At 39.4% G+C, this 12,540-nt stretch overlaps 1 protein-coding gene across 1 annotated transcript in view; it reads right to left on the reverse strand.

Annotated features, from left to right (window-relative positions):
• The window catches only part of LOC133111121 (NLR family CARD domain-containing protein 3-like), a 60,333-nt gene extending 52,455 nt beyond the window's left edge, over positions 1-7,878 (reverse strand). The window contains exons 1-3 of the mRNA XM_061221272.1: positions 7,338-7,878; positions 7,010-7,056; positions 6,094-6,130 (exon numbers count right to left, since the gene is read on the reverse strand). Of these exons, the coding sequence (XP_061077256.1) occupies positions 6,094-6,130; positions 7,010-7,056; positions 7,338-7,878 (625 nt within the window). The remainder of the gene's footprint in view (positions 1-6,093; positions 6,131-7,009; positions 7,057-7,337) is intronic.
• Positions 7,879-12,540: the final 4,662 nt, after the last annotated feature.

The raw sequence follows: 12,540 nt of genomic DNA on the forward strand, positions 1-12,540 counted from the left end.
TCCATAAAGCCAAAAAACAACGAAGAACTTTGTAAGGCGGAAATGATTAACATCTGGCATTATCACTCAGGGCTGGTCAGCTTGCTGGCTTCTTCTGGTATTGTGGAATATGTGGCTGTAAAGTAATTTAACCCCAGGAGCATGCACCATTAACCCCCACTATCTCCGCACCCATACGGGCAGGAGCCTGTGGGGGAAGACTCAGGCCTCCAGCCGTAAAACTCGTTACGACGGGGCAACATCCTTTACGGCACGGGAAGGTTTTAGAGGGCACGGCCTGTTGGGCCCATTATTCCCTTCGACCCCCCTTTCTTACTCCCTTCTTCTCAGATCTCCCTCTTCCTCAGTCACTAAATGATGTGTACAGCACTGGATGTTTCATGACAAAGTCAGTTTAGATAATAATCATGTTTGGTATTACTCTGATTGTTTCAGTGCGACTGGTGCAATGGTTTTATTTCTGCAACAGCAAACCCTGGACATCATAACCATCCAGGAACCAGGAGAAACTGTGTGTAGCTTTTATTACCAGGTATGACTTTTAAGACTCCGTAATTTGGTTTCCGTTGTAATGTTTTTTGATTTGGAACTAGTGTGTAATTGCGTATGTAACCTGCCTGGTAAAATAAACTATTTTGTTTGTAACTTGCGTGATCTCCATGACTCTAATTCATCTTGTACCTTTTCAGCCTAAATTACAACTGAATATTGAGGGGGAAAAGGGAGGCCAAAGACTGACCGGCCAGCAGTTTGGCACATACGTGATAGTTCTAAGCTGTGAGGCCAGCAAGTTTCTGCCAATTAAAGGGTCGTTGACGCACGGCTCTTGTGATTTGACGCGAAAGGAACCCTTGGGCGTTACGGCGCTGCTCTAAGGAGCCCAGTTAATGCTACGCCGACCTGGGCTCGCAACTATCATGGCAGTTTTGCATGTATTGTGTTGACTGGACCCTCAGTCTCTGAGTTCTACACCGAACTGAGATTTCAGCAATAATTTTAATCGCGAGAGCATATATTGAGTAATAATGGCGCAGGTACGAGAAGGTCAAGCATGCTGATACCTTCAGCCCTTGCTAAATTCCGTCGTTGGGTTAGCGTGGGGTTTTACAACTTCCAAAAAGGGTAAACTAAAAATACTCCAAAAGGTAGCCAAAACACAAAGGGCAATCCAGTCTCATAGCGTATAAACAATCCAGGGTCAAAAACAGAAAATCCAAACAAGGTACAGGCAGACAGGGAATCAGACAGGGTTACTCACGGAGGGTTAAAGTGAAGACTCAACAAAGACCAAGTGAAAAGGACCGGGCTATATACAGGAGACAATGGGCAACACTAATCACAAGACTTAACAACAGGTGCATACAACAAGACAATTAAGCAGTGAGACAAAATCAATTTAGTGACACCTAGTGGCTAGCAACACAAAGTACAACACTGTGACACAGTGTTGTTCTTATCTGTATTCAGTACCTTTTCCAGAACTGAGCAGGCTGTTTTAGGTACAACTTAGCAAACTGTAACCTGGCCATCCTGTTTTTGCAACTAGTAGATTGCATCTTGCAGTGTCACCTCCGGTGATCTGTTTGTGAAGTCTGTTGGTCATTATCACATCCCTAAGTGTGTTTCTGAACTGTAATTCCTACATGGATCACCTGATATGGATGGATGTATATACCCTCACATTAGTTGACATTCAGCACTTTAACTTCATTTCAAATGCAATGAGCTGGAATACAGAGCCAAAAGAACAGAAATTGTACTACTGTCCAAATACTTAAGGACCTGTATATGAATAATTGTGGAGTGATTTTATAAAAAAAATATATTATTAAGGTCAGCAAATCAAATTCAATCAGCCTCCACTTTTATCATAGTTCATGTACGCTAAGTGCCAGGTTAGTAAATATGGACATATGAAAAGGTGCTTTGTTGCACATGATTACCAGCTATGTATGTATCCCCTGCAACCACTTCATAAACAGCTTCATAATTATTGACATACACTTTATTTTATTTATTTTAACTTGTGTATAGCAGTGGGCTTGATTAATGATTCAGTGGAATCAAGTCTTACATTTTTTATTTGAAAAATAAACCCTGGCAACCCTGGTTTAATACTTTGTGCAAACACCCCAGGCAAAGATGACAACCAAGAGTCTTTTCCTATAATTTGTGATAATGTTAGAGAATTTGAACAGATTTTTCACAATTCCTCCAAGCAGAACTTTTCAGAATCATTGATATCATTGGGATCCTCTTCAGTTCAGACCTGTTGTGGCAACAACAACAACTTCATATAAGCAAATTAAGCATTAAATCTTTCAACAAACTTATAAAATTACACAGCTCCAGAACTTCCGCAAATTATCGCTATGCATGATTTTGTTGCTTTTCAAACATTTTCATAATTACAAGTGTACGGTCAGATTAGTGTATGAAATGCAACAACAAAGATGACCTTATCCATCCTGGGATGGCCAGGCTCACGGAATGTACCAACATATACGCGCCTTTTGGTTTTTTTCCTCCAATTGTACGTGACATCGGTTGCAGGTTGCCATTGATAGGCCACATAAATGTATCCTATTTGTAATCAAGTTTATAAATTACAATCATGACATTTAAGTCAGATTTTTTTAATCGCTCAAGTCAGGACCATAAATGAATACAGACACACTATCGGTCGCATTAGGATGGTCTAATTGTGGAAATATTGACACTGTGAAGGAAAAAACATTATGGGAGGTTTTAGCCTATCTCTGTGATCTGAAAACGAAGAACATTACTTCTTACAAACTGAATTCCCATCATATTTAGTATATAAAACATATATATTTTAACCATGAAAAACATACTTTGAATCCAGACTATAATGTTACGTAATTTGCTTACATTTAGCTTTCGCCATTCTATTTAATAGGGAGTATCGTATACATTTTACCTCCCTATTGTTCTCAAATAGTGACTCTGGACCACTGGCAGCAAAACATCTTCAAAACATCAATGACCCACCACCATATTTGACAGTAGATATGAGGCGCTTCTCCTTGTATGCATTCCATTTGCCAAAGATGTCGATGGTGTGTATGACTAAAACGTTCAATATTGGTCTCATCTGACCAATAGGGCACTCTCTTCTTGTGATAATTCCATAACATTACATTATTGGCATTTGGCAGATGCTCTTATCCAGAGCGATGTACAGTTGATTAGACTAAACAGGAGACAATCCTCCCCTGGAGCAATGCAGGGTTAAAGGCCTTGTTCAAGGGCCCAACGGATGTGTGGATCTTATTGTGGCGACACTGGGATTAGAACCACCAACCTTGCATGTCCCAGTCATTTACCTAAACTACTACGCTACAGGCCACCCCAAAATTCCAGTTTGGCAAACTCAAGATACTTGGTTTTGTTTATTGTGCTCAGCAAGGTCTGTCTTCATGCCACCCTACATATGTGTTGTTGTGTAGTTGCCATTTAATGTCTTATTTACACTTGGCCACCCAAAGACAACCAATCTCTGGAGTTCTTCTCTGCGATCCTTGAGTTACTCATGGCCTCCCTCACCATGTTCCTTCCCTTGCATGGGGATAATACGCACTTGCGTCCATTCCATATGTTTTTTTATTAATGCCCTTACTGTGCTAAGCAGTATTTTTAACAATTTGCAGTCCCCCCAAAAATAATTGGTTGAGATAAATTTGTTTCTTAAATTTTATTAACTTTATTTTAAAATGTATCTTAAATTTCATTACCATTGGTTACTGTGTGTATTTGCAGCATTCCTGTATGTGTTAAAAACTTACTGCTATTGCTATTGTAGCTGAGTTTGCGCTGAAAACAAAGATGGAAACACTATGGAATCACTGTAAAGTTGATTAAAATGACACAAATGTCAAAGCATTGCACAGTTACCAGTTTTCCTAATTTCACCCCCAGACCCCAGAGGGTAAACCAATCAATGTGACAGGACATCTCTGGGTAACATGAAACAGTCACATGCTCCAATACTTTTGCTCACAAAAAATTTGGGTCGTCTGATACAAAAGGTGTTATGTTCCAAGTTGTTTAACAAATCTGATGACGGATCTGTCATCTCATGTACATATTTTGACCTCAAACTCAATTGTGAATAGACTTCCGTGTATAGCAAAAACAAAAGGAAGTGACCTTGCTGTTCCAATATTTTTGGAGGGGACTATATGTATTTTTTGTCCTCATTACCCAACTTGTGATGGTCAATTAACATCTGTGTCTTCTGAATTGACAGTTCTTTGGCTTTTCCATGCTGATTGTTTACAAAGGGATTTTGCATGTTTCTCACCTAATTTGTATACTCCCGCTAAATTAAAGTGAAATTGTATTGGCAATTTCACTTTTTTTATTTTATTCACAATAATTGTTAGGGGTGCCAATAATTTTGGAAAAAATTAAATGACTAAACATTGAAGCATCAGAGTATTGAAATCAAAGTATATAGTTTTCCTGTATGTTTAAAAATGAAATATCGATCATTATCCATGTTGTTTATTTCATGCCTTTTTTATTGTATTAAGGGTGCCAATAAGTTCTGGAGCCCACTAAAGAAGCAATTAAGTGGGCTAAGCCCACAGAGCAAATATTAAGCCCTTTAGGTCATAGCCACAAGTCAGCTAATGACATAACTGCCCCATATGTTGAGCAGTATTATAAGCTTTCACAAGTAAGTGCACATATTTGTTAAATACATATGAATCTTTCGAGCCACCATGTGTTTTGATTTGGTCAATGCTTAAGGTTTGCTTTTGTTGGAATGTTTAATGGTGTCAGTAAACATTCCAAGTTTCATCTCTTCATGTCCAACCATCTGCAATTTAATAGCTGTTGTGTGATAACCCACGCCCACAGGCAAGTCCATTGGCTTACTGTGGGCAGAGCGTTTAGTGTATCACCCTGGTTTGTATAACATTTAAAGATGTTCATGTGTAGATATTGTCCACCAATTTTGTGCACATTGTTCGAAGTATCAAGGAGGAAATAGATTATTGGTGTTTTTTTGAAATGGAAGATGGCAGACTCATGATTCTTTGAGGCAAATTTTTTGCATGGGTCAATCAGCAGAAAATTTGTGGAGAACATACCCTCCATCAAGCTCTCCAGGTCTCAAGTTTCATATGAAGCAGGCTAGGGGAATTAAGAAGTGAAAACTCTAAAAAATACTCTGCACAGTTGTCATCATTCAAGATGTCGGCCACAAGTCTGGCACAAACCTATATTTCTAACAAGTTCATTGAGCAATATAGCAATTGTCAAAAGTCTGGAACAAACCAGTGAACTTTTGTGATTTTTTGTCAATACAGCCACCAGGGATTATCACTTTTTGTCAAACCATTTTTGTTTTATTGACTTTTTTATAATGAGCCACACCCACATGAAATTGCATTGGCTTAATGCAGGAAGAATCTTTAACAAAGAAGCATTTACATTTCAAGATCTTCGTATGTACAACCTACATACCAGGTTTCAAGCAAATTTATACAAAATTGATCCAAGAGAATTTTTGTTTCTCTGGCACCGAGGAATCTGGGTTCTGGGAATTTTAATTCTGGCCCAAACAGTTGAAGAATTATTGGCCAAAACATGTTGTGGCATGTTATATCACCAAAAACTGTAAAATTCACAAGGGTTGCCATTTCACAATACCGCAAAGATTTGTGATGGTGATCACTAAGTGAGTTTAAGGGCTGCTGAAATTTGATTTCTCCATAACCTGGCTACCATCAGGCAGTCAACTTGTCCTTATAGATTTTCATAGGACCTTTAGCCACATTTGTTTGCTATAGTGCCACCTATTGACCGATTTACATGAATACACTTAAGCAATAGGGCAGAGTTTTCTCATAATTGGACGCATTGTGGCTTGTTATACCACCACCATGAGGTCGATCGAGGTATGACTCGCAGGTTGTCCAAACTGTGCAAAGATGTACCTCCCGCCTGGTTGGTTTTCATCAAAAATAACCAGACAGTTTGGCCAGAATTTACTAAAATGGAAATATAACAATAAAACCAGCGATTACAATAGAGTGCTTGGATTAAAAATAATTTACTTACGTGTTTCTTTCTTCAGCTTTCCTTGTAGGTTGTCTTTCTTTGGAAATTCATAAAAAGGAAAATTCAATAACAGAAATCAAAAACAGAGCCTTATAGAACAGGGATATTCAACTGGCAGCAAAAGGGCCAAATGACCCACCACAGACATACTCTTGACCTATGGAACATAGTCAGTATTAAAGGACTAACATGGTGGTTGGTCACACTTTCTAGGTTTGTATATGCAATTTGCACAACAGGGTATTGATGAAACACAAACATAATGAAAGTATGTCCGTTCTTTAGTTTTGGAGAAGTAAGCGTCTTGAATGTGTCATATTATTTTCAACCGGGAAATTTAGGCTTAGAAAAAGACGTTTTAAAATACATTTAAATGGCTGAATAATAAAAAATATGCGCATTTGTTTTATTGTTGCTGAAAGACAACTGGCAAGTGTCGCATTCAACCACCATGTAACTCCTTTAATATAAAAAACATTATTATTATTATTATTATTATTATTATTATTATTATTCAGATACATCACAAAATGTTTCCACATCTGCATCTGTTCCATGAGAGTGTAATTTCCACGACAGTGATAAAATATTAAGTAATACTTGTCCACTTTTCTAATTTGTTTACACAAAATGTACAACAAATCCTATACATAAATTATTAGTGTATGGATGGTTTAGCCATTTGCAACCATTTAAAAATGGTCCGCAGAAAAAGCAATTGAATAACCAACAACTATTTTAAATGCCAATTTAGAGAATATTTTATTCTCTGTAAACATTATGTTCTTATATAGTCCAGTACATAATAGAGAATATAACTGCCACCCTGGGCCGGTGAGACTTAAGGGGTTAAAATCCTTTTCAAATAAGTGTACTAAAGATTTTAAAGAAAGAGTATTTTGAAGTACTTTCATACCTGTGTGCCTCCCAGCCCTGTCTCCTGCTCAGTTCCTGGGGTAATACCTGCCGGGACATAAACTGGCTTAACAAGCAGAAACATCTGCAGCTTTAACAGACACCTGTTGCACACTTATATACTAGATTATCTACTTGAAATATAAACTAAAAAATGTGTAGAAATATAATCTAAGTGTGCTCTCATTCTCAAATTCAGGAAAGTATGCAGTACATACACAATATAATTTGAAAGAATTTTGCCACTGTTTGTATGGAAGTGTGGATTATGTCGGGACAGAGCAATGCTTGCATTACATAAGTATATACAATTAAAAATCCGTTCTTACTTTTGTTCTCAGACTGGGAGTACACATTGACAGTAATCGATCCAACAGTAGATTGATTTATCACTGGTACTGCAGCAATGCCTCCACTTTGAGCTGTGATAGAGATAGGGGGTGATCCCACATCAGTAAGGCTCTGCTCACTGTGGTCCATGGCACTGGCTCCACTCTGAGCTGTGATAGAGATAGGGGGCAATCCCACATCAGTAAGGCTCTGCTCACTGTGGTCCATGGCACTGGCTCCATTCTGAGCTATGATAGAGATAGGGGGTGATCCCACACCAGTAGGGCTCTGCTTACTGTGGTCCATGGCACTGGCTCCACTCTGAGCTGTGATAGAGATAGGGGGTGATCCCACATCAGTAAGGCTCTGCTCACTGTGGTCCTTGGCACTGCCTACACTCTGAGCTGTGATAGAGATAGGGGGTGATCCCACACCAGTAGGGCTCTGCTTACTGTGGTCCATGGCACTGCCTCCACTCTGAGCTGTGATAGAGATAGGGGCTGATCCCACACCAGTAGGGCTCTGCTTACTGTGGTCCATGGCATTGCCTCCACTCTGAGCTGTGATAGAGGAATGGAGAGGGACTGATCCAAGATCAGTAGATGTGGTCCTCACCTGTTGGAATTGAAAGCAGATCTTCATCAAGTAATTATGTGAAATATCCTTTAGATACCAGTACAATTCCTGCATATTACTGACCATCTTAGAGAAGGTACTTATTACCATTGTAGGGGCAATGGAAACTACATTTCCCATAAGGACACATGAAACACGTATATTTTTGACTCGCCTCCAAGCTGGCCGCAAGCTACCGTAACCAATATTGTAGCACTGGAAACACACAGAGGGCAAAATAAATTTAGAAGCCCATATAAAACTTGGGATGTGAGGCCGAGATACGATTGCACAGTTTACCTCACTTCACAGTCACTGAGAACCGGGAAAAACCTTCAAACAACCTGGAACTTGGTACACACCATGTGTATCACAACCAACAGCTAAACTTTTGGCCCCCGACCAAAGCCACCAGACATTGCGTCGCCTAGGCTGAAGGATTCCAATTCTTCATTCACGGCTCCACTATTGCCCTCTCTCCAGGTCACCCACCACCTGCGACAGCTATGCGTGAATGGACTCAATAAGACAGGCCAAACATCCCAGGCATTAGCTACTGTTTAGTTTAGTCTTAATTGTCATTAAGCTGCTGTGAATGTGATATGAACAGTAGTTGATGACAGAAACATTGTGAGAGTTGTGAAGAAAAACCCCAAAACATCAGTCAGTGACATCACAAACAATCTCCACATGGCAGATGTGAAGGTATCTCAATCAACTGTTTGATGAAGACTAAGAGCAACAATATAGAGGCTGTATCACAAGATGCAACCACTCATCAACATTGGCTCAGGCAGTAAGAGCAGTCGTCTGACAGTTGGAGGGTTGCCTGTTCGATCCCACCCTGGGTGTGTCGAAGTGTCCCTGAGCAAGACACCTAACCCCCAAATGCTCCTGAGCCATTGGTGTATGAATGTGTGTATGAATGAATGAATGAGAAGCATCACTTGTACAGAGCTTTGGATAAAGGTCCTTTACAAATTCCATCCATTTACTATTCCTTAGTAGTCAGAATTGGCGAGATTACAGTTTGCAAAGAAGTACAGAGATGAGCCACAAATAAGCCTCAGCGGTGCTAAGTGATGGAAAGGCCAAAGTGTGGCAAAAGAAGGGATTTGCTTCAAAACATACAAGCTCCTCTATTAAGCATGGTGGAGGTAGTGTTTGCATGGCTGCTTCTGGAGTGGCCTTGCTAATCTTAATTGATGATGTAATTCATGATGGTAGCAGCAGGATTAATTCAGAAGTCTACAAAAACATTATGTCTGCCACTTTTTTACGGAGAAATGCGTCCAAACTAATTGGGAGGAACTTCATCATGCAGCAAGACAAAGATCCAAAACACATTGCCAGCACAACAAAGGACTTCATTAGGGAAAAAAAGGAAGGTTTTAGTCTGGCCAAGTCAATCACCAGACCTTAATAAAATTGAGCATGCATTTCATTGAAGTTGCATGTTGGTTGGACCGCAGTCATTGAGAATATGTAGTTTATATTTGGTAGTATACTCATTTTAACAGACGATATTCTGCAAATTACAGAAATGGGTAAGTGATTCCAATCCTCTTCAGTGGTTTTAAGAAGGGGAGTGAAGTAACTATAGCTTACCAAGCTTGAAGCCAGCCCCCAAAAGAGGTCAGATCTCCTCCCAGAAAAGCAAAAATAACAAAGTGTCCTGTTGGAAGGATGAAATCCAGCTGGAAACACTTTAAATTACCGGAGCCACTATATGGTGAGCAGAGTTACAGTCAGGATGGGCAAACAGGGTTGAGCACAATCGGAAAATTCCAGTTGTGGTTTGAAGGTGCTGCTATTCCTCTCTTGACCGTAAGAAGTCCAAAATTACCTATTGTACCTATTAACTATTGAGATGGCCCAAAATAAAAATTGAAAAATAAATGGTTGATTTAGATACCTTCACCCCTGCCCTGAGGAGGTTGTTTGTGATGTCACTGACTAATGTTTTGGGGGTTTTTATTCACAGCTCTCATGTTTCTGTCATCAACTGCTGTTTGTCGACCTGTCCGATGTCTGTTTCTCAGTATGCCAGCGGTTTCTTTGTTTTTCAGGACATTCTAAATTGTTGTACAAGTTATCCCCAATGCTTGTGCAATGGCTCTGATTTATTTCCTTTGTATTCTTATTCACAATGGCTTGCTTTTCTCCCAAAGACAGCTCTCTGGTCCCATGTTGGTTCATAATTTCTCACACAAATGCTGTATTCACAGGCAAAACCCAAGACTATTCAGAACTATTTATTGTTTATCCAATCAATCTAAGAGGGCAACAAACACATCTGGGCAACAAGAAACACTTGTCAGTCACGTTCCAATACTTGCTCACCTAAAAATGGGTTGCTCTGATACAAAAGGTGATATGTTGTTTAACAAATCTAGATGAAAATACCAGGAAATAAAAGCTGAAATTCGGATCTGTCATTTCATGGACATCTTTTGACCTTAAATTGTCTTCAGTGTATAGTAAAAACTGAGGAATACTTTTGGAGGGGACTGTAGTAATCCAAAATTCCTTTAGAGGAAATACCTAATAGAATAGATTCTTTATGTTATCTTTATGTTATAACGGGATATAGTTTTTCAAATCAAACAGTCGATAATGTTACCAATCTGATGCGATCTTGGCTCGTAACAGGAAAATGCCAAAAAATGGATTTATTAGTCCCATTACCATTGAAATCAATGGTATCTTGAAAACATTCAAAACTATTTCAGATGGTTTTCAAAATGTCAAAATTGACATTCAGTACCATTTCATATGACAACAAATGGTTTATGATAGAATTTGATTGAGAAGTAGATCGTAGATCATATCCATAATGGCGTCACATGGTAAATGGTAAATGGCAGGCATTTGTATAGCACCTTTATCCAAAGCGCTGTACAATTGATGCTTCTCCATTCACCCATTCATTCACATACTCACACACTGACGGCAATTAGCTGCCATGCAAGGCTATGGGGGTTAGGTGTCTTGCTCAGGGACATTTCGACAGCCCGGGCGGGGGATCGAACTCTCGCCCCCACATGCATAACGCTGGCATTTCCTCATGAAAATAGAAATAGAAATATTTTCAAAATTGCTATTTTCATGTTCAGCCAAGCCTCCTACATTACATGGATATCAAACTTTCTGCATTACCCTTTAGAATTCTTAAAAAAAAAGTTTTTAGAAAGTGTTTGGTGAAATCGGGTAAATTGGGCCACTTTTTGACTATTTGTCTTTGACATCATCAAAATAGTTGTGCATACAATGTACATCTTCTTATTTATTAAGCCAAATATGTTTCTTATTTATTAAGCAAAATATGTTTCCTATTTATTAAGTCTCGTGGTACCAGCTGTGGCAGTTTTCACAGCGTACCCAGTCTTCTGAGGCCTTTTGGTCACTGGGGTCACCATAGATATATTGGCAAGCCCTGTGGGGATACTAGCTTTCTTTGGCATTTCTCTTGTTTTTTTGTGGCTACAGTAAATCCTCAAATTGTGTCCGGGATTCTATTTGAAGCCGGGCCTCGGATAATAGCCGGGGGGTGGTCGATACGGACAAATAAAGGCCGGCCCCCAAATACAAGCCCAGTAGGGCTATCAGTCCATGAGCAATAGAAGACATTGTTTCAATTTAACTCAATTAAATAAAAGAGCTCTTCTTTATATTTTATATTGTTGGTTGGTTTAATACTGTTGCCAATGAAAAGTCGTTGTCCTACACCATGGGTCTCCGATACGTTGCTCTCAAGCTACCAGTCGCTTGCCGCCCCCTTCTGAGTAGCTTGCCAAAGGCTGAAGCAGTATACATTTAAACACAACTGTTGCTGCGAGGCATTCCAGCCTACGAATTTAATAAAAAGTAAATCAGGCAAAATTAAAAATTAACTCAATTTAGGCTACTTGGCTACGCTATAAGGTTTCCATGTATTTACAGCACAGCGCACGTTCAATGAATGAGTGAAAGCGGCTGCCTTGGCTCGCAATAAACAGACGGGTGGAAATCCCGGCACTCTTTCAACTACAAAAAACTTAACAGTGAACCATAAAATACCCCCCAGATTTCAGTGTCCATCAATCCCAACATTTAGCAATAGAATCAAACAGTCCAAAAGTAAATTAAATCCCAAACAAAAGCGAAAATTTTTGATAGCCTCCAAACGAAGCGCATGTCTCACAATAAAACGCACTTTAGGAAGTTTAGGAAGTTTAAGATCCTTAACTTGCTGTTATCTACGCTAATTTGTTATTGTTCACGAAGGCATGTCTAGCCAGTTGTTATTTTATGAAGACGCATCTGTTTTGGCTTTCATTAATGGTTTAGCTACTCAAGTTGCGTTTCTGAACGGTTACAGGAAGTGTTGAACAGGGTTGGCCCACTTTAAGTGTAGCCTTTTACTTTATTTCTAAGAATACAATTCTACAACAGAAGCCTAATAAGAAGTAAAGGCCTGCCTCGAATACAAGCTTGCCCCAAATAAAGCCCTGTGCTTTGTGCAGCCTAAGTAAATAAAAGACCCCAGCCACAATTTGAGGATTTACGGTATGTATTCAAAGCCTTGCTCACTTGTGAGTCGGTGGC

This window comes from Conger conger, chromosome 15 (assembly GCF_963514075.1).
Source record: "Conger conger chromosome 15, fConCon1.1, whole genome shotgun sequence".
NCBI classification, from domain to species: domain Eukaryota; kingdom Metazoa; phylum Chordata; class Actinopteri; order Anguilliformes; family Congridae; genus Conger; species Conger conger.